This window comes from Simochromis diagramma, unplaced genomic scaffold (assembly GCF_900408965.1).
Source record: "Simochromis diagramma unplaced genomic scaffold, fSimDia1.1 OVJJ01000452.1, whole genome shotgun sequence".
NCBI lineage: Eukaryota > Metazoa > Chordata > Actinopteri > Cichliformes > Cichlidae > Simochromis > Simochromis diagramma.
Window position 1 is genome coordinate 59,465 of NW_024386845.1, and position 18,126 is coordinate 77,590.

At 42.7% G+C, this 18,126-nt stretch overlaps 1 protein-coding gene and 1 long non-coding RNA gene across 3 annotated transcripts; both read left to right on the forward strand.

Moving 5' to 3' along the window:
• The first annotated feature begins 1,341 nt into the window (after positions 1–1,341).
• On the forward strand, positions 1,342–12,809 carry LOC120732024. Of its 2 annotated transcripts, none has more exons than XR_005695483.1 (3): positions 1,342–1,794; positions 9,248–9,252; positions 12,798–12,809. It is a non-coding gene; the product is annotated as an uncharacterized LOC120732024 (long non-coding RNA). The 2 variants fall into 2 exon arrangements; XR_005695482.1 differs by having other exon boundaries at positions 1,342–1,784.
• Positions 12,810–16,187: 3,378 nt separating this feature from the next.
• On the forward strand, positions 16,188–16,791 carry LOC120732021 (GTPase IMAP family member 6-like; the record flags this gene model as incomplete). The annotated part of the gene is made up of 1 exon (XM_040029402.1): positions 16,188–16,791. A coding segment is annotated over exon 1 (604 nt), but the record flags the coding sequence as incomplete, so codon positions are not given.
• Between the last annotated feature and the right edge of the window lie 1,335 nt (positions 16,792–18,126).

An 18,126-nucleotide genomic window follows, 5' to 3' on the forward strand; every position in this document is an offset into this window, starting at 1 on the left:
CCCCTGTATTGGTTGGGGTGGAGCTTAGCTCCAGCAAGCTCTCGTCCGCGACTGCACACTGAGACCAGTGGAACCAGGTCTCCCCTTTCCCCTTCAGACGGACCGCGCTAGTGGTCCGGGCAGTTACTTCGAAAGGTCCGGTCCACCTCGGGTCTCTCCACTTTCGCTTAATGACCTTCAGCCACACCGCCTTGGCATCGGGGATGGACCTGTCCTCCGCCTTCACCCCTTCTCCAACCTGTTGTGTAAAACTAGACACAAGAGCTTTTAATTCTTTCCAACATTCAATATGTTTTCTGTTAGTTTTTATACTTTCTTCCGCCGGAACTGTTGTCCAAGGACCTGGAACTGTCGTCCTGTCAACAGCTCATATGGTGTGAAACCTGTGGATTGATTAACACAACATCTTATTATCATCAATGCAATTGGCAGGGCTGCTACCCAATTTAGCCCCGTGTGAGCAGAAATCTTAGCAATTTTATTCTTCAGGTTCAAATTCATTCTTTCTACCTTTCCCTGCGACTGGGGGTGATATACAGTGCCAAATCTATGTTGCAACCCCAGCTTCTGTTCTACCTCTGCCAAATCTTGTGTTTTTAAAATGAGTCCCATTGTCGGACCTAATCCGCTTAGGGAAACCATGACGGGGGATGTAGTGATTGATTAAACATTTAATCACACTTTTTGCATCCTCCCTCTTGGTTGGCCATGCCTCAGGCCAGCCCGTCAAAGCATCGACACTTACCAGTAGATATCGAACTCCTCCGGGGCCTGGGATCAATCTGTCAGTGAAGTCAATGACAATCTCTTCACCTGGTCTTTCTGGAATGGGGAACTTACCTGCCTCTGGTTTAATCACTGGCTTCGGATTGTGCCTGCCCAGATCAGACACGTCCTGGCCTTCTCCTTGATCATATCCTTCAAAAAGGGATGCCACCAATGGCACAGATGTCTCCCCATCTGGGCGACACCTACATGTCCAAGGCCGTGCGCTTCGGCAATCTTCTGTTTTGCCAAGTTGGCTGTCAACACTGGTCGACCGTCAGGTCCTCGCCAGAGACCTCCTTCTTCCCAGGCTCCTCGATTCTTCCAGACCCCCTTTTCCTCTGGGGCCGCCTCCTCTTGAGCCTTCCTGGCTTCCTCTAGCATGTGACCCCTAATTCTTCCTCCACCGTTATTTGTACCATCTGTCGTGATGCTTTATAACCCGCTGCCTCTTTTGCAGCTCGATCGGCTTCCTGATTTCCTCTGGCCACCATGCCAGTCCCTGAGGAGTGGCCTTTACATTTTATGATAGAATCAAGGCCGCAACTCTACACACCACACCACACACCGCTCGTTCTCGCGCGCGTGTGCCCGCTGCCGCACAGCACAACACAGCCCCCTCCTTTTTTCTCACAGAGACAGAGAGAGAAAAAGAGACCCTTTTCCTTTTTTCTCCAGCACTCATACACACAAAATCTCCTCTAATAGACAGAGGAAGAGAAAAGAAAAGAGGTTGTGGAGGAATTTTAACAGGAGTTTCAGATTTAACAGATTTACAAAACTTATTTACACTTTATATAGAATCACACATAGTTTATATCTTATTTACACACGGGCCCGCATAGACGTCGTATGCCAGAAGAGGTTACACCTAAGTTTTTGACTAATTTAAAAGCATCTAAGCCCAGGCCTCACCTTACTGATCAATTACACGCTTCGGGAACGCCCTCCCGAGAGCGCTCGAATTCCTAAGAAAACACCATATGCCAGAACAACTTCTCTTCTCTATTTTTCTGCTGGTGTTCCTAAGTTTTCCACTAATTTAAAAGCATCTTTCAGCCCAGAGCCGCGCTCTTTCTAACCAATTACCGTTTCAAGTACGCCGCCTTGAAAACGGTCAAATTACTAAGTTCTAGTTAATTTATACCTGCTTCCCGTCAGGTAAAAACCAGGACCTCCACCAGCCGTGTGAAATATCCCAGATCACACTTTTGGCTTTACTTAAAGTTCACAAGTCCCCAACGTTAAGGTTACAGGCGAGTCTGACTCTGTCAATCAATCTGGCACAGTAAGGAAGCGGTCTCCCGTCGACTGCTCCGGTTTGTTTGGGATGCTCGAAGTTCCCCGGCAACCAACCGAGCAAAAAACCTGACCCCGCGTCCGAAGTCAGGGGTCACCGCCACAGTGCTGAGCAACTGCGCCCTTAAGGGACCGCGTCCCTTGTCCTAATAAAATTTACTTGTTTTATAAGCCTCACGGTGAGCTCTCAGCCCCCGTTTATTACCTGAGACCCGAGACCGCGTCTCTGCTAAATAATTAAACCAAAACCCTACACTAACCAGGTAACTGCTGGCATCCAGCCACCCACATCGGTTTTTTTTTTCACACCATCAAACCGTGTTATTTATTTCCACACACCTTAAAACCGTATTTTTTAACCTCATATAACCTCTTAAACCTCCTAAATTCGCTCCCCCAATAAACAGCATAAATTTTATCAGTCAAATGTTCCCCAAATTTTAAACACAAATTACCCCAGACAAAAATCACTATGGACAAACACCAGAAACCTATACTGAGTGAATATTATTTTAATTAAATTTAGTTTCCACTTCCAATATAGCGCCTTTGGATAAAAATCAACAGGTGGCACTCACCTTTCTTATGTCGCCTGGCGTCACTCAGATAGGTTGCTGGCCTTCGCCCCCTTTGCCACCCCCACGTCGAGCTGCAAGCTCCCTTCTGTCCCAACCAGGTTTCGGCACCAAGTTGTTACGTCTGGTTCAGTTTGGTTAAGAAGGGAAAAACAAGCCGAGTCCGTGTAAGGTGTCAAAAATAGTGATTTTATTACACACTTTTGCGCAGAAGTGGCGGGGAAAACAGTCTTGCATCAACAATCTCCGCCGGGCGGAGGCTTTTCATCCTTATATTACCATTATGACATCACAGTTAGATCTTTACTGGAAATGATAACAATTGCCCTCCTCTTCCAAACATTGTCCTAATATAGACATGAACTGCTACTCTTAAAAGAAAACAAGTGTGTATTACATTGTGCATTTTGTGAAAGAGTATCTATCAGAAAAACTGTCCTCAGACGACCCTCCTATTATTACTAAATGTGTATGTGAACGTGCGTGTCTTATACAAGTACGTGCATGTGATCACAGGCCGGCGTACGTGCAGAACTGAACGCCGACAGGCCCGAATCCAACTGGACTGGTGTGATTGCAATGTAGTGCAACAACTTTAATCATCTGTGTGCATTATTATTTGCTCAGAATAACATAGATGTGATTCAAAGATTATTCTGTCAACTGATTCAACAATAGTAAATGAATAATCAAGGATAACTGATTATAAGAATACAAAATAAAATATCTCCTGCTCACAGTCTCTGTCTTCTTTAGTTGCTCTGTCTCCCCTATCACCTGCATCCCCTTGTCTAGTTCGCGTCTATGTGTATCTTAAGTTCCTATATCCCCGTGTTCAGTCAGTGTTTTGTGTCTGCCCTGTTCCCACGTCTCTGTTCCCTTTTGTTATAGTGCCTGCCCGTGAGTCTGTGTTATGTTTCCTGTTTTACTTTGAAAGTCCATGTCTGATGTTAATGTGTCTGGTTTTGCTTCCCCCTTGTCTCGTTAGGCCTGATTTGCCCCAGCTGTGTTTCCCTCCTGTTACCCATTCCCTGATTGCTCCCTCTGTGTATTTAAGCCCTGTGTTTCTTGGTGTCTGGGTCGCGATCTACCGTTTACCAAGCTGTGTGTTCTGTCAGTCCGCTGGTATTAGTTTGTTTTTTGATCGTTTCCAGTTATGCTATATTTGAGTTTTACATTAAAACGGTTTTTGAGTTTACATCTGTCTCTGGAGTCTGCACCTTGGGTCCTTTTCCTGTCTGCACACAGCCGCACCTAACAGAAGATCGCGACCAGAACATGGACCCCGCAGACTCTTTTTCCTCGGAGTACAACACCGAGATGGAGCGGATGGTGAGCCTGCTTGACCCATCGCCCAGTCCCCTGATTTAAGGACCATGGCAGTGGGGCTGAGTGCGGTGGAGGCCATCATTCGGTTTAACCCCCGGCTTAGCCAGTTTGCTAAGGACACTAAGTTGAACGACACCATTACTGCCTGGAGAGAGCAAGTCAAGGCTGGTGAGCTTGCTCTCTCTCTCTCTACATCTTCCCCACCGTTACTCCAGGACTACACACACTTTCCTTCTGTTTCAGCACTGCCACGGACTTCCTCTCCCTCCCCACACCAGCTGGGTTCTCGTTCACCTGCCTTTTTCCTGGCAGCTATGTGGTCAGAGGATGAGGAGGAGGTCTCTTTTCCTCCACTGGTTCCTGTTTCCTCATCCCGAAGGAAACGGCGTTCTAGCCGCTGCCACAACAGAACTGTTGAGCAGTTTGACTCTGGACTTTCTGACATCACACCCACTTCATCTGTTCTGCAAACTGGTTCTGCTGGAGGGTCCGAGGGGCCCGTTCAGCCTCCTGTCTCCGCTGGAGGGTCCGAGGGGCCCGTTCAGCCTCCTGTCTCCGCTGGAGGGTCCGAGGGCCCGTTCAGCCTCCTGTCACGTCAGCTGGAGGGCCCGAGGAGCCCGTTCAGCCTTCTGCCACGTCAGCTGGAGGGCCCGAGGAGCCCGTTCAGCCTTCTGCCACGTCAGCTGGAGGGCCCGAGGAGCCCGTTCAGCCTTCTGCCACGTCAGCTGGAGGGCCCGAGGAGCCCGTTCAGTCTTCTGCCTCTGCTACGTCTGGTCCGGCCTCCGAGTCTGCAGCAGCCTCTGTTCCTGCTTCGGCCTCTGCAGCAGCCTCTGTTCCTGCTTCGGCCTCTGCAGCAGCCTCTGTTCCTGCTTCGGCCTCTGCAGCTTCGCCTGGTCCAGTCTCCGAGTGTTCAGCTTCGTCTGCTCCTGAGGTCTTCATGCTGTTTGTTCCTGCTCGTCCCGCCCGGCCTGCACGTCCCGCCCGGCCTGCTCATCCTGCACGTCCCGCCCGGCCCGCACGTCCCGCCCGGCCCGCACGTCCCGCCCGGCCCGCACGGCCCGCCCGTCCTGTCCGGCCTGCACATCCTGTCCGGCCGATGACTGGACGTCGTTGCCGTCATGGACGGCCCCCTGAACTACTCCGCCACCAGTGCCTCCCGCCCGGCCGGCCTCCTGACCTGCTCGGTCGCCGTCGGTGCCTCCCGCCCGGCCGGCCTCCTGACCTGCTCGGTCGCCGTCGGTTGCCTCCCGCCCGGCCGGCCTCCTGACCTGCTCGGTCGCCGTCGGTGCCTCCCGCCCGGCCGGCCTCCTGACCTGCTCGGTCGCCGTCGGTGCCTCCCGCCCGGCCGGCCTCCTGATCTGCTCGGTCGCCGTCGGTGCCTCCCGCCCGGCCGGCCTCCTGATCTGCTCGGTCGCCGTCGGTGCCTCCCGCCTGGCCGGCCTCCTGAACTGTTTTCTGGGCTCTTGGGCCGTCAGCCTCCGGGCCGGCCCCCTGAACTTTTTGTGAACTGTTTTTCCTGGCTGCCTGCGCCTGTCATGAGCCTGTTTTTTGTTCTGTTGCTTTCCGGGCTCCTGTGTTTGCACTTTTTTTTTTTTTTGTTTCTGGCTCAATGTGTTTTATTTGTTTCGAGCCCTCCGTCCTGTTTCCCCCGCCGCCCACCCTGGTTGGGTTGTTTTTGTTTTTTTTGATTTTGATGTTTTGGTTTGGGCTGTCTGGAAGCCAGCCCTTAAGGGGGGGGTACTGTTAGGATGCCTGGGTCGTCGACCCAGGGTTTTTGAGTTTATGATATTATTTATACTGTCTAGTTTTTGGTTTCTTTGAGTTCTGTCTTATGGCTTAGGTCTCTGTCTCTTTAGGTTGCTCTGTCTCCCCTATCACCTGCATCCCTTGTCTAGTTCGCGTCTATGTGTATCTTAAGTTCCTATATCCCCGTGTTCAGTCAGTGTTTTGTGTCTGCCCTGTTCCCACGTCTCTGTTCCCTTTTGTTATAGTGCCTGCCCGTGAGGCTGTGTTATGTTTCCTGTTTTACTTTGAAAGTCCATGTCTGATGTTACAATGTGTCTGGTTTGCTTCCCCCTTGTCTCGTTAGGCCTGATTTGCCCCAGCTGTGTTTCCCTCCTGTTACCCATTCCCTGATTGCTCCCTCTGTGTATTTAAGCCCTGTGTTTCTTGGTGTCTGGGTCGCGATCTAAACCGGTTACCAAGCTGTGTGTTCTGTCAGTCCGCTGGTATTAGTTTGTTTTTTTGATCGTTTCCAGTTATGCTATATTTGAGTTTTACATTAAAACGTTTTTTGAGTTTACATCTGTCTCTGGAGTCTGCACCTTGGGTCCTTTTTCCTGTCTGCACACAAGCCGCCACTAACATCATTGATATTTATATTTATCTCTAACCCAGTATGACCTTCCAGATCCCTCAGGTCATCTGGATCCGGTCTTTTATCAGTTCCCAGAGTCAGAACCAGACACGAGAGAGCTGCATCAAGCTTTTATGCTCCTGTATATCTGGAACAAAACTCCCAGAAAGCCTCAGATCAGCTGAAACACTCAGTTTATTTAAATCCAGGTTGAGACTCACCTATTCTCAGCTGCATTTAAATAAAGCACCCAATCCACACTTTTAAGCTTAAATTTCAAAACTTACACTAACTACTGATCTTATCTATTTCTGATTTATCTGTTTTGATCTTATATACTGTTTTGTTCTGATTTTATCTGTTTTTGATTTATATACTGTTTTGTTTGTTAAGTGGGTTTAGAGCTCTGGGTAGCTCCCCAGCTGGGTCTAGACTGGGTCTAGAGAGTATTTTAACATTCAGGGAATTTAAAATAGAAAGTAGCTCGTCCACAGAAGGACTGGGTAGCTCCCCTTACGATAAGGGTTCAGATCGCGCGGGACAGGTGTGGGATTAGAGCTCTGGGTAGCTCCCCAACTGGGTCTAGACTGGGTCTAGAGAGTGTTTTAAATTCAGGGAATTTAAAATAGAAAGTAGCTCGTCCACAGAAGGACTGGTAGCTCCCCTTACGATAAGGGTTCAGATCGCCCGAACAGGTGTGGGATTAGAGCTCTGGTAGCTCCCCAACTGGGTCTAGACTGGGTCTAGAGAGTGTTTTTAAATTCAGGGAATTTAAAATAGAAAGTAGCTCGTCCACAGAAGGACTGTAGCTCCCCTTATGATAAGGGTTCAGATCACGCGAACAGGTGTGGGATTAGAGCTCTGGGTAGCTCCCCGACTGGGTCTAGAGAGTGTTTTTAATTCAGGGAATTTAAAATAGAAAGTAGCTCGTCCACAGAAGGACTGGTAGCTCCCCTTACGATAAGGGTTCAGATCGCGCGAACAGGTGTGGGATTAGAGCTCTGGGTAGCTCCCCAACTGGGTCTAGACTGGGTCTAGAGAGTGTTTTAAATTCAGGGAATTTAAAATAGAAAGTAGCTCGTCCACAGAAGGACTGTAGCTCCCCTTATGATAAGGGTTCAGATCACGCGAACAGGTGTGGGATTAGAGCTCTGGGTAGCTCCCCAACTGGGTCTAGACTGGGTCTAGAGAGTTTTTTAAATTCAGGGAATTTAAAATAGAAAGTAGCTCGTCCACAGAAGGACTGGTAACTCCCCTTATGATAAGGGTTCAGATCGCGCGAACAGGTGTGGGATTAGAGCTCTGGGTAGCTCCCCAACTGGGTCTAGACTGGGTCTAGAGAGTGTTTTAAATTCAGGGAATTTAAAATAGAAAGTAGCTCGTCTACAGAAGGACTGGTAGCTCCCCTTATGATAAGAGTTCAGATCACGCGAAACAGGTGTGAAATGTGTGTGTTTAGTTAGTTTGTTTGTTTGCTTGTTTTAATCAATTTTAAATCATGCTTTTTATTTGTTTTGTTTCTAATGTCTCTGTAAAGCACTTTGAATCACCTTGTTGTTGAATTGTGCTATACAAATAAATTTGCCTTGCCTTGCCTTGCCTTAAAAGTGCAATACTGTAATTTTCTGCTGCTCATTCCTGTTCAATATCCCATCTGCCCTCCTGTCATATTTCTTCAAGATTTTCTTATTTAATCACTAGTGTACATATATTTATATTTATATTTATAGATACATATATATTTAGTCATCTTTACCATGTCTCTCTAATATTTTGCTCCTTACTATTTTTCTATTTTCTTTATTATTTTATTTTATTATATTTTCTCCTACTGTATCATGCTGCTGAGTGACTGCTGCTCGTCAAACACATTTCATTGCAATGTTGACCCTGTGCTAACTTGCATATGACAAATAAAACTAAAACTAAAACTGAAACTAATCTCCACCTCAATGTTTTGACCCACTGACTTTATGCTCAGTTAGTCAAACACATGTTGAACTTAAGGAACAAAAGTTGTGAACCACAAAACTACAAAAAATCAGTTCAATTTTTTAGATATTAGTGGCACAGGAAGCTTTTAAAAGTGGAAAGGATAAGATCCGTTGAAGATTCAAATGAGTGAGTAAATGATCTCTGATCATTTTTGATGTGCGCGTTTGAACAATAGTTTTACAGTTACACACAAATTATCGCACATATTTGTGAATCATTGCTCATAGACGCAACTTTCTGCCCATAAACCTTCAGCTCAGTAGGTGACTGCTGTGACTGTTGTTCGTGTTGTGTACCTGTAGCTGCCGAACATCATGCAGCAAGCTGGAACAAGCTTGCTCCTTCAGCTGATATCCACAGCTGATATCCACAGCTGATATCCACAAACTGTTGCCATCCACTCTTCATGGGCATGAGTGTGAGTGCTCTCTGATGAGTTTTGAGTGTTTCAGAATCAGAATACTTTATTAAACCCTAAGGAAATTATGTGGATTACAGTTGCTGCAAGACAGTAACAGTAACAGACTAAATATTTACTTAATACAAATAATAATACAATGCATTACAGAGTTTACCACTCTAACTACAGGTAAGGGACAAAGAAATGATTAAGAAAAAGTCAAGCTAAAGAGAAAAAGCAGGAGCAACTGTAACAGACATGCACATATTTTTCTTGTGACAATCTTTGTCTCACAAATAAAAGGGTTTCCAACGTGTAACTGTCATTCCTACACAGCCAGGTTGGAACAGGCCCTGGATTCCTTTTGCTTTTTGACAGATTAGATTGACTTATACACAAAGATGGAACTATAGTTTGTGGAGTTATTAAACTTAATGCTCTTGGCTTCTCACAGAACCAAGTGCATGCTGTCGTTAAAGTGACAAAGGACAAATGTATTCTTTTTAAACTTTAAACAATGAAGAGCAGAGGTCGTGAACATCAGACCAACAACAGCACAATGAGAACACAAACATTGTCATGTTCTGTATGGATCCAGCCCCTAAACATGGACACAAATCTCTACAAATATAAAAATATAAAGCAAATTTGTGTTCATATAGATGAAATAAATGGAAAACCTGCGTTCAGAAACATGAGGCGAAAGATTAAAAGTTATGAATATTAACTGCTGTAAGACATGAAGTACTTTTCACATAATTGATTGAGTTTAATTTTTGTTAAGTCCTCTATAGGTGAGGCTCAATACCAGTTATTGTGGGAGCCTTGGAGACTGGGTTTCAGTAAAACAACTGTTTTAAAGTTAAAATAGTCATATATATATATATATATATATATATATATATATTAAATGATTGATAGGAAAAGATTCATAATTGTGTAAATCTTGTCTGTGACCGATTCACTGACAGAATAATGTTTCAGATCACAAACACTAAACTATTAGGACATAAAAATATTTTAAACATTGCAGCTGGAATAAAAAAACTCATGTACAGATTTTAAATTTCATCTTCACAGATTAGATTGCTTTTGTGTCATTAGGCGGTTCTAGCTATGGACAGGAGTAGGCTCACACCACCCAAACACCGGCACACAGTGTATGGGTGGGTGGATGTTACCACCCAATCAAAAGTGAGGAAAATAAGGCTCAGAGAAAACATGAGCACTGTTTCTAACTTCTGATTGGGTGGGCAGTGTACAGCCCATCTTCATATTCTCTGACTGAACACCTTCATACCGTCATCAGATCATCATCAGGTGCAAACAGACAAAGAAGCAGACGCCGTGCTTCGCCTGTGAACTCAGAGGACGACAAACAGGTAGAGCACAAATTTATCTGCCTGTTTTTTCTCAACAGTTAAACTCATCAATAAATGTTTGTTTTTTATGTTTTGGATACTCTGCAGATCTGATTTAAATTAAGATACTTTCAATTTTCCTGATTTACATCTTTTCATTTTGGCTGCAGGGCACTGAGAGTGAACCTGCTACTGTGTGGGTTATGATACAGAACTATAATTTATAAAACTGTTTTTGATAATACTCTTTTATGAATTGACTGCACTGAATGAGCAAAAAACATTAAAATAAAGTTATTTGTTATATAATCATATGATGACATAAATAATATCGTCTCAGCTGACCGAAAATTGTATTTAAACCGAAGGGCGAGACAGTTGGCTGAAGAGGAATATTTTAATGTTTTATCTATATGAAAGTTTTTAATCTCTCCACTGAAACTGCCACAACCCCACCCCCCATGTACACGCATTATGTGCAGCTGCTCACCTATACCCAGCAGGCTGGAACATGTCTTGGTATTCCCTTTGTTTTATTGCAGATATCGCCACACACTCAAATCGTGTTTCACTTTCTGGAGTTTTCAGACTCTGTGATCTCATCTAATCATCATTCTAGAAAGCATTTGCTAAATGTAAGATGTGAATATGGTTATAATGCAGGTGATGTGGTCTATAGTTGCTCATTTCTATCCAACTGTGCAGATCAGATTTAAATGTGGCACGATCTGTCATAATCTTCTATGATTAAAAGTAATCGTAAGATATTTGTGACACAAGTAAATGTGTCACAAATATCTTCAGCTACTTATGGACTGTAGATTTCTGAAAGCAGAAATGATCTCTGAGGTTGAGAATGTGGAATAAATCATTCATGCCTCCCCCCCCGTTTTTTATATAACACACTCTACATGGTGACCAACTCCAGACCAACTGAAGCATTGCATAAACCAACCAACATCACAATAAAAACTTTTCTTTTTTGTGCTGTTCCATTTGATCCATTCATGCTTCCCCGTGAAATTCAAAGAACCTAAAATGCATTTTTTTCCCCTTCCAGTTCATCCCCTGGTCTTTTCAGAAAAGTGACATCATGGCAACCAAAACAGCTGGTGAGTCCACTCATATTTCATTGAACAGCAGTGAGGATTTTGCACTCACACTGTCCAAATGTGTCACAGAGAGTAGATTTAGAGAGTAACTGTAACATCTGTTCAGGTATTGGAAGTAAAATTACACAACAAACAGGTGCAGCAGCAGGGTGGAGCAGGATCCAACTGCCATGTTCATACGGTGCTGTTGATAGGAGCAACGTTGGCTGATAAACGTATCCAACATGCTCACAGTACATGTTCTGCCAATTCAGTTAATCATTTTATCATTTCCAGTCGCTTCAGTTAGTAAAAGAATGAATGTAAATAAAAAAATAAATACCAAAAAGCTGCTTAAAGGCTACTGTGTCTTTACGTGCCCAGCTAATGCATTTCCTTTGTGTGGGCTGTCAAGTTAACATTCAAAGACTGACACCACCAACAAGTGTATCTTTGTTGGTGGAGGTTGGGAAGCGTATCTGTAACCGGAAGGTCGCTGGTTCGATCCCTGGGCTCTCTGTCCTGGTCGTTGTGTCCTTGGGCAAGACACTTTACCCTACCGCCTACTGGTGTTGGCCAGAGGGGCCGATGGCGCGATATGGCAGCCTCGCTTCTGTCAGTCTGCCCCAGGGCAGCTGTGGCTACAACTGTAGCTTGCCTCCAGCAGTGTATGAATGTGAGAGTGAATGAATAGTGGTATTGTAAAGCGCTTTGGTGCCTTGAAAAGCGCTAGATAAATTCAATCCATTATTATTATTAATTTATACCAGCAATTCCAACAGATGTGTCTCTACCTGCCCTTGATAGACAACAACGTATAAGCTAAACCAGCACAATGCTTCACATCCCACCTAGTGTGCAAAAGCGGGATCAACAAGGGTTACGTTTTTTTTTCCCATGCACTGGAGATATTCTGACAGTATAGTGTTCTAAATCTATCCATCAATTCAAAGGGTCTGTGGGTTTTACTGTGCAGTTTTGTTACTTAAAAAAAAAAAAAAAAAAAAAAAATCAGTTTGTGTTTTTTTGTATCCAGAGCCTGTTCTAGCTTTTAATTTCTTCTATTATCCTCACTTTTCACATTCTTGAACTTCTTAGGCCACATACTCCTGCTATAACACTTAGATCTGCTACTCAACTACTGCGTTTGCTCTGGCTACCCCGGTACCGTGGAATAACCTCCCTCTCACTTTCCACGCCTCTGATTCTATTGCATTGTTTAAATCACGACTAAGGACATATTTATTCAATCTTGCCTTTCCTTCTACTTAATATTTGACTTGTGATTTTACATATGTAATTTTATGCTTATTTTAATTCTTTGTTTGAAATGCATCTGCTGCTTCTCCTATCAGTGACAGTGATCTGCTTGCATACCTAGTTCTTGTTTTGGTCCTATTTCTTTTTACCTTTCTTTTATTCTATATATTCATGTGTTAAGCACCTTGGTATACACTTGTTTTTTAAGTGTGTTTTATAATTAAAGCTTCTTCTTCTTCAGCAAAAAAGCAGATGCCCTTGTGACACGGCCCTTTCCATTTATCTGGGCTTGTGGCCCTCTGTGGCTGGGTATTTGAATATGAACTTTAGGAAGAAGGAGGAACAGAGTGAAATATAAGAGTGGAGGAAAGAGCACACAGGTGGATTCTTGACCTCAACAGGAGGCCGAGATTAAGAGGTCAGACGTTCAACTGGGAGTGAGCAGGGTGGACAAGATTTGAAAGGAGTCCATCAGAGAGGCTAAGATGGTTTGGAACATGTGGCAGAGGAGGACAGTGGATTTACTGGATTAATGGACAAAGGATGATGGAGATGAAACTACCAGGCAGGAGGAAAAGAGAAAGACCTCAGAGAAGATTCGTGCCATGAAGGAGGACATGCACAGGGGTTGAGGTGGCAGAGGAAAATGCTGGGATTTTTTTTCTTGTTCCTATGTTTAGTCATCTTGATAATTTCCTGATATATTCGTTTTTCAGGAAAATCTGGGAATGGTGAACAGGAGGGGAAAAACAGCTGGAACTAATTGGGCAGATGAGCCGGGGAAAGAGGCTGAACACAGAGAACCAACACCTAAGAACTAGAAAATCTCAAGATACATAACCAGAATTAAACCAAAAAATAAGATAATAGTAATCAAAACAAAAACACTGAGTCATCAGACTAAGGAGCATGACAACAGCAAAAAGAAGAAAGCACAATGAGATGATGACAGGGTTTCACCAATGGGTGTAGTTCAACAATTGAGCTATGACCAACTCTTCACCACTGCCAAGAAAGCATGGTACCAAAAACCCCTGACATAATGGCTTCTTGCCGACAAACAAGAAACACAAAGAAGCTGTGTTGAGGGAAAACAAACAAAACAAATGTGGTGCCTCTGTGCTACGCTGAGATGCTTTCTTGGTTTGTTTTGAAAGCAATATGTGGATTTCTTTACTTTCTCTAGTCAGCACTTAGAAACAAGAATTAGAGTCATGGTAGTGATACTGAGATGTGCAGAATAAAGATGTCATATTACTGTGAAAATTTGCTCCATCTATGAAGATGATCAGAACTTTTTAAAGTATCAGAAGCAGAGACCTGATGGCACATTCATGTAGTACTAAGAGATTTTCCATGTTTAAGTGTTGAGAGATAATTTGAGTTCTTTGTATTTTTGCAGAAGATTTCAAGAAACTAGAAGATAGCAGCTCTGACATCAAGGACTGTAAGTCAAACTAACAACATTCATGTATCATGAGTAAAATAAAACAATTTCATTTAAAGTATCAGTTGTAATGCCAAAAGCTCTATAATTTAGAAAGGGAGGAATAAAGTTCTACTAATCCTACAATGACATTTCCTTCCTGTGTTGTTAGCCATTGGTCAATCAGATTTTAATCCCACCAGCATGTTCTGGGTCTGGCCTTGGGCCTCCTCCTGATAGGACATGTCCAGAACACCTCACCAGGAGGTGCCCAGGAGGCATTCTAGACATAAGGTGAACTAAATCAATAAGGTGAACCAAATCAATGCCTTTTGATATGGAGAAATAAGAGCTCCAGTTTGAACCTCTCAAATGACTTAATGTCAACGGCCATGGCCACCAAAACTCAAGTGTACACGAAACACATACAGTTGGGGAATTATTGTTTGCCTTTTTTACTTCACTATCATAAAAAGAAACCTTTTCATTGCAAGAATCCTGCATTTTGGGTCCTACTTCCCCACTCACCCACTGTCTGCCACGGTGACAAATTCAGTACTAAAAGAGAAATGATTGAAATTGTAATATAGTCATCAATCATCATATTCTAATCAGCTCATGAAATGTAATATAAATTTTAAATTATTTACTTATATTCAGTGAATTTGGTTTGTCCGAACATTGACCTACATTTTAATCTCTTAACTCACACTGAGAGTTTTAAAATTCTGCTAGAAGAATAAATTGTTTTGGGCATATTGCTGCACTGCATCATCAAATCAAAAATCAAATCACTTTTATTGTCACATCACATGTGCAGGTACATTGGTACAGTACATGTGAGTGAAATTCTTGTGTGCAAGCTTCACAAGCAACAAAGTTGTGCAAAATACAATAATGTAAACAAGCAAAATACAAGAATGGCTACATCTGAAACTAATAAATATATGTTCAATATATGATAGTATATGCATTTCTGGATGTGTATACTAATATTTTTCTGTGTGTGTGTGTGTGTACACATATTTTACAAATTAAATAGAGTAAACAATAAATAAAATATATAAAAATATACAGGGTTGAGACATGTGCAAAACAGTGGCATTACTAGTATGGAGTGCATAATGTTGAAGTTCCAGTAGTGAAGCTGAGGTGTCTAGTGAAGCTATGGCTATGGATTGAAAATACCCCCCACACCCCACCTTATCTCACTTTTTTTATTTCAAACAATCGACAGAAAATTTCACAGACATATTTTTATGTAATGTTTTTAAGGCTGCGGTGTTAATTTCTTTTGTAACATGAGCCACGCAGCAACGCTAGGCTAACACGAACTAGCTAGCAAGATTATAAACCTGGTGCTAAACTAAGAGAAGCCACAAAATCAGTTTGAATAAGAATAAACATGTACTCACCAAGTCAGTGTATCAGGTAAAGATTCACAGCAATGACAATAATCTCTTGAGCTGACGCTTTTCCAGGTTTGCTCAACATATTCCATAACAAATGCTGGCACCATGAACATGCGGACTGATCCGAGAGGGAGGAGGACGGTAGTGACGTGGCATTTTCAAAACACATCCTTCCGCACTGAGAAGCAAAACTTCCAGCTTACTACTTAGTTTTCTAAGTTAAGACAACTCAAATAAATTGAGTTTATCAGCGTTTTTGCATAAAATGCACTGGTAAATTATTAAAATCTAGTTCTAATAACAAATTGATAAAAACTGAGTTCAGCCTATTTAATATTTTTAAAAAACACAATATTACATTTTACAGTGTATGCTATTTCGTGGCTAATTATGTTTTGTTTTTTTTTACCCATATTGTTCATATTTTTTCCTGCCCTCCTTTTAACTAATTCTTTTATTTTGTCTTATGCTATTGCTCTGACCGACTGTGAAGCACTTTGGTTAACTTTGTTGTATTATTATGTGCTATAGATATACATTTGATTTGATTTGACCATAAATATTACACTAAATTACACTAAAACACAATTTTAAAGTAAAATTAAATCCCTTGTTATTTTAAACTTTTCGACATCCATATCAATTAAAATTAAAGTTATTACCCATATATACATGCTATAACTTGGGTAAATATTAGAAATGAACACACTAGGTTTTTCTCATACATGTTTTAAAAGCTGTTTTGGGCTGAGGAGGAGCATTATTATTGTACAAAAATGAAACGAAAATGAGGTTAAAAATACCACAGACGGAGACATGAATATTGTTGTTTAAAAAATTTATGAATAAGCAAAATAAAGTGTATTTACATTAAATTTCCATTTTTCAGTAATTGAACTTATTTTTTTAGTGTCTGAGATGAGGGCTGTCCTGATGGGGAACAGCTGGTCTAAGAGGAGCACAGTGGGGAACTTCATACTGGAAGAGACTGTGTTCAACTGTCATGATGAAGCAGACCTCTGTCTGAGAGTCAAAAGAGAGCTGAAAGGGAAAGAAATTGATCTCATCAACACTCCAGACCTGCTGTCACCTAAAATCTCCCCAGAAGATCTGACAAAACATGTTGAGAACTGTGTGAGACTCTCTGCTCCTGGACCTCATGTGTTTCTGCTGGTCTTCCAGCCTGCAGACTTCACTGAGGATTACAAAGAGAGGCTACAAATGGTCCTTGAACTCTTTGGTGATCCATCACTTGATCGTGCACTGGTTCTGATAATGCCCAAAGACAAGAGTTCAACTTCCATTGAAAAGTATCTGCAGCATCCACAGTTAGGAGACATAATCAAGAAATGTAGTGGAAAATTGTTGTGGCAGAACCTGGAACATGAGCAACTGTTAGCAGCCATAGATACAGTGGTGAAGAAGAGCATGGGGGAGGATGTTTCCAGAGAGGAAACATCTGTTTCACTGAGTCAAGATGAGGAAGATAAAGTCCCTGCCAACTTGGATCCTTTAAGAGGTGGTGAGTCTAGGAACAGTATTTTTTGTACAGTATAATGTGATGGTCAGGTTTAAGTTCGGGTTTTCAGCAGTGTACAAATACTGCAATCCAGGGGGGCTAATGGACACCACTGCCTGGAAAACTCCTGACAGCTGCTGGAACACTACCTTTCTGACTGAAAACTGAGATGACATTTTTAAATGATGCGCTCTTAAATATTCCACAACTCAGGTTTAGCAGTTTGTGAAAAAAAAGAGGCTGAGATGATTTGGAAAAGTGTAGAGTAGGGATAGTGGACATGTTGGAAAACAGAAGATGAAGCTGCTAGGCAGGAGGAAAAGAGGACGATCAGATAACAAGTTCATAGATGTGGTGAAAGAGGACATGTAGAGAGTTGGTGTGACAGAGGAGGATGCTAGAGATTGAGGCAGTTGATCCACTGAGATAACCTCTGAAGAGATCAACTGAAAGAAGACGTATCTCTTAAATATCTCATTCTCAAATTCTACTCATTCATAAATTAAGGTTCTCTTTGTGAGAGTGGTGTTTCGCTTGAAAACAGTTACTGGAAACTAGTTCCAAAACTCATGAAACCTAGAGAAGTTGAGTTCTTCTGCTTCTAGCTGTAAACTTTAAACTTCAGTTCAGGTTTGAAGGATCCCAGTTTGAAACAAGGGTCTGAATTCAAGCCCTCCACCTTCACTTGCCCACCACCTTCAGTACATGCTGGGCCCATAGAAGTGCAGTCCCAATAAGTACATTACTCTTGCGCACAGCCAGACCCACCAGTTTGATGGTGATTGGTGCGATAAGCCCCTTTGCTGGGCCTGGTTCCGGAAAGGTCCTTGGTATCCCCATTTATATCTGGGGGTAAAATAAATACTGAACACAATACCAATTTTCTAAATAAATATTTTTTAAAGGTGCTGTGCTGACATGAAACTCTCACCAGATGTTTGTGTCAAACTGTCCGATCTACACACTGAAAAAGGAATGAAACCATGGTTGTCCATATCCAAAAGTTGATTCCGTTCATCTGGACATAGCGTTTTGTGGGAGAAACGTTTCGTCACTCATCCAAGTGACTTCTTCAGTCTCAGCTGACTGCAAGTTTCCACAATCTTATAAACAGTACATTTTTCCTTCATTCTTTCCTCATTCATTTCTTTCCTTACATTGTTCCTTCATCTGCCCACTGAAGGAAAATGGGCTGGGAGGTCAGTTCCTGAATCTTAATTATGCAAATTCTCATGACCATTGATCAACAAAACTGACCAAAACCCACTGATCAAAGCCCACTGATCAATGGCCATGAGTACCATTCACAGAGAGTTGGGGAATGACTGCAATCACAGC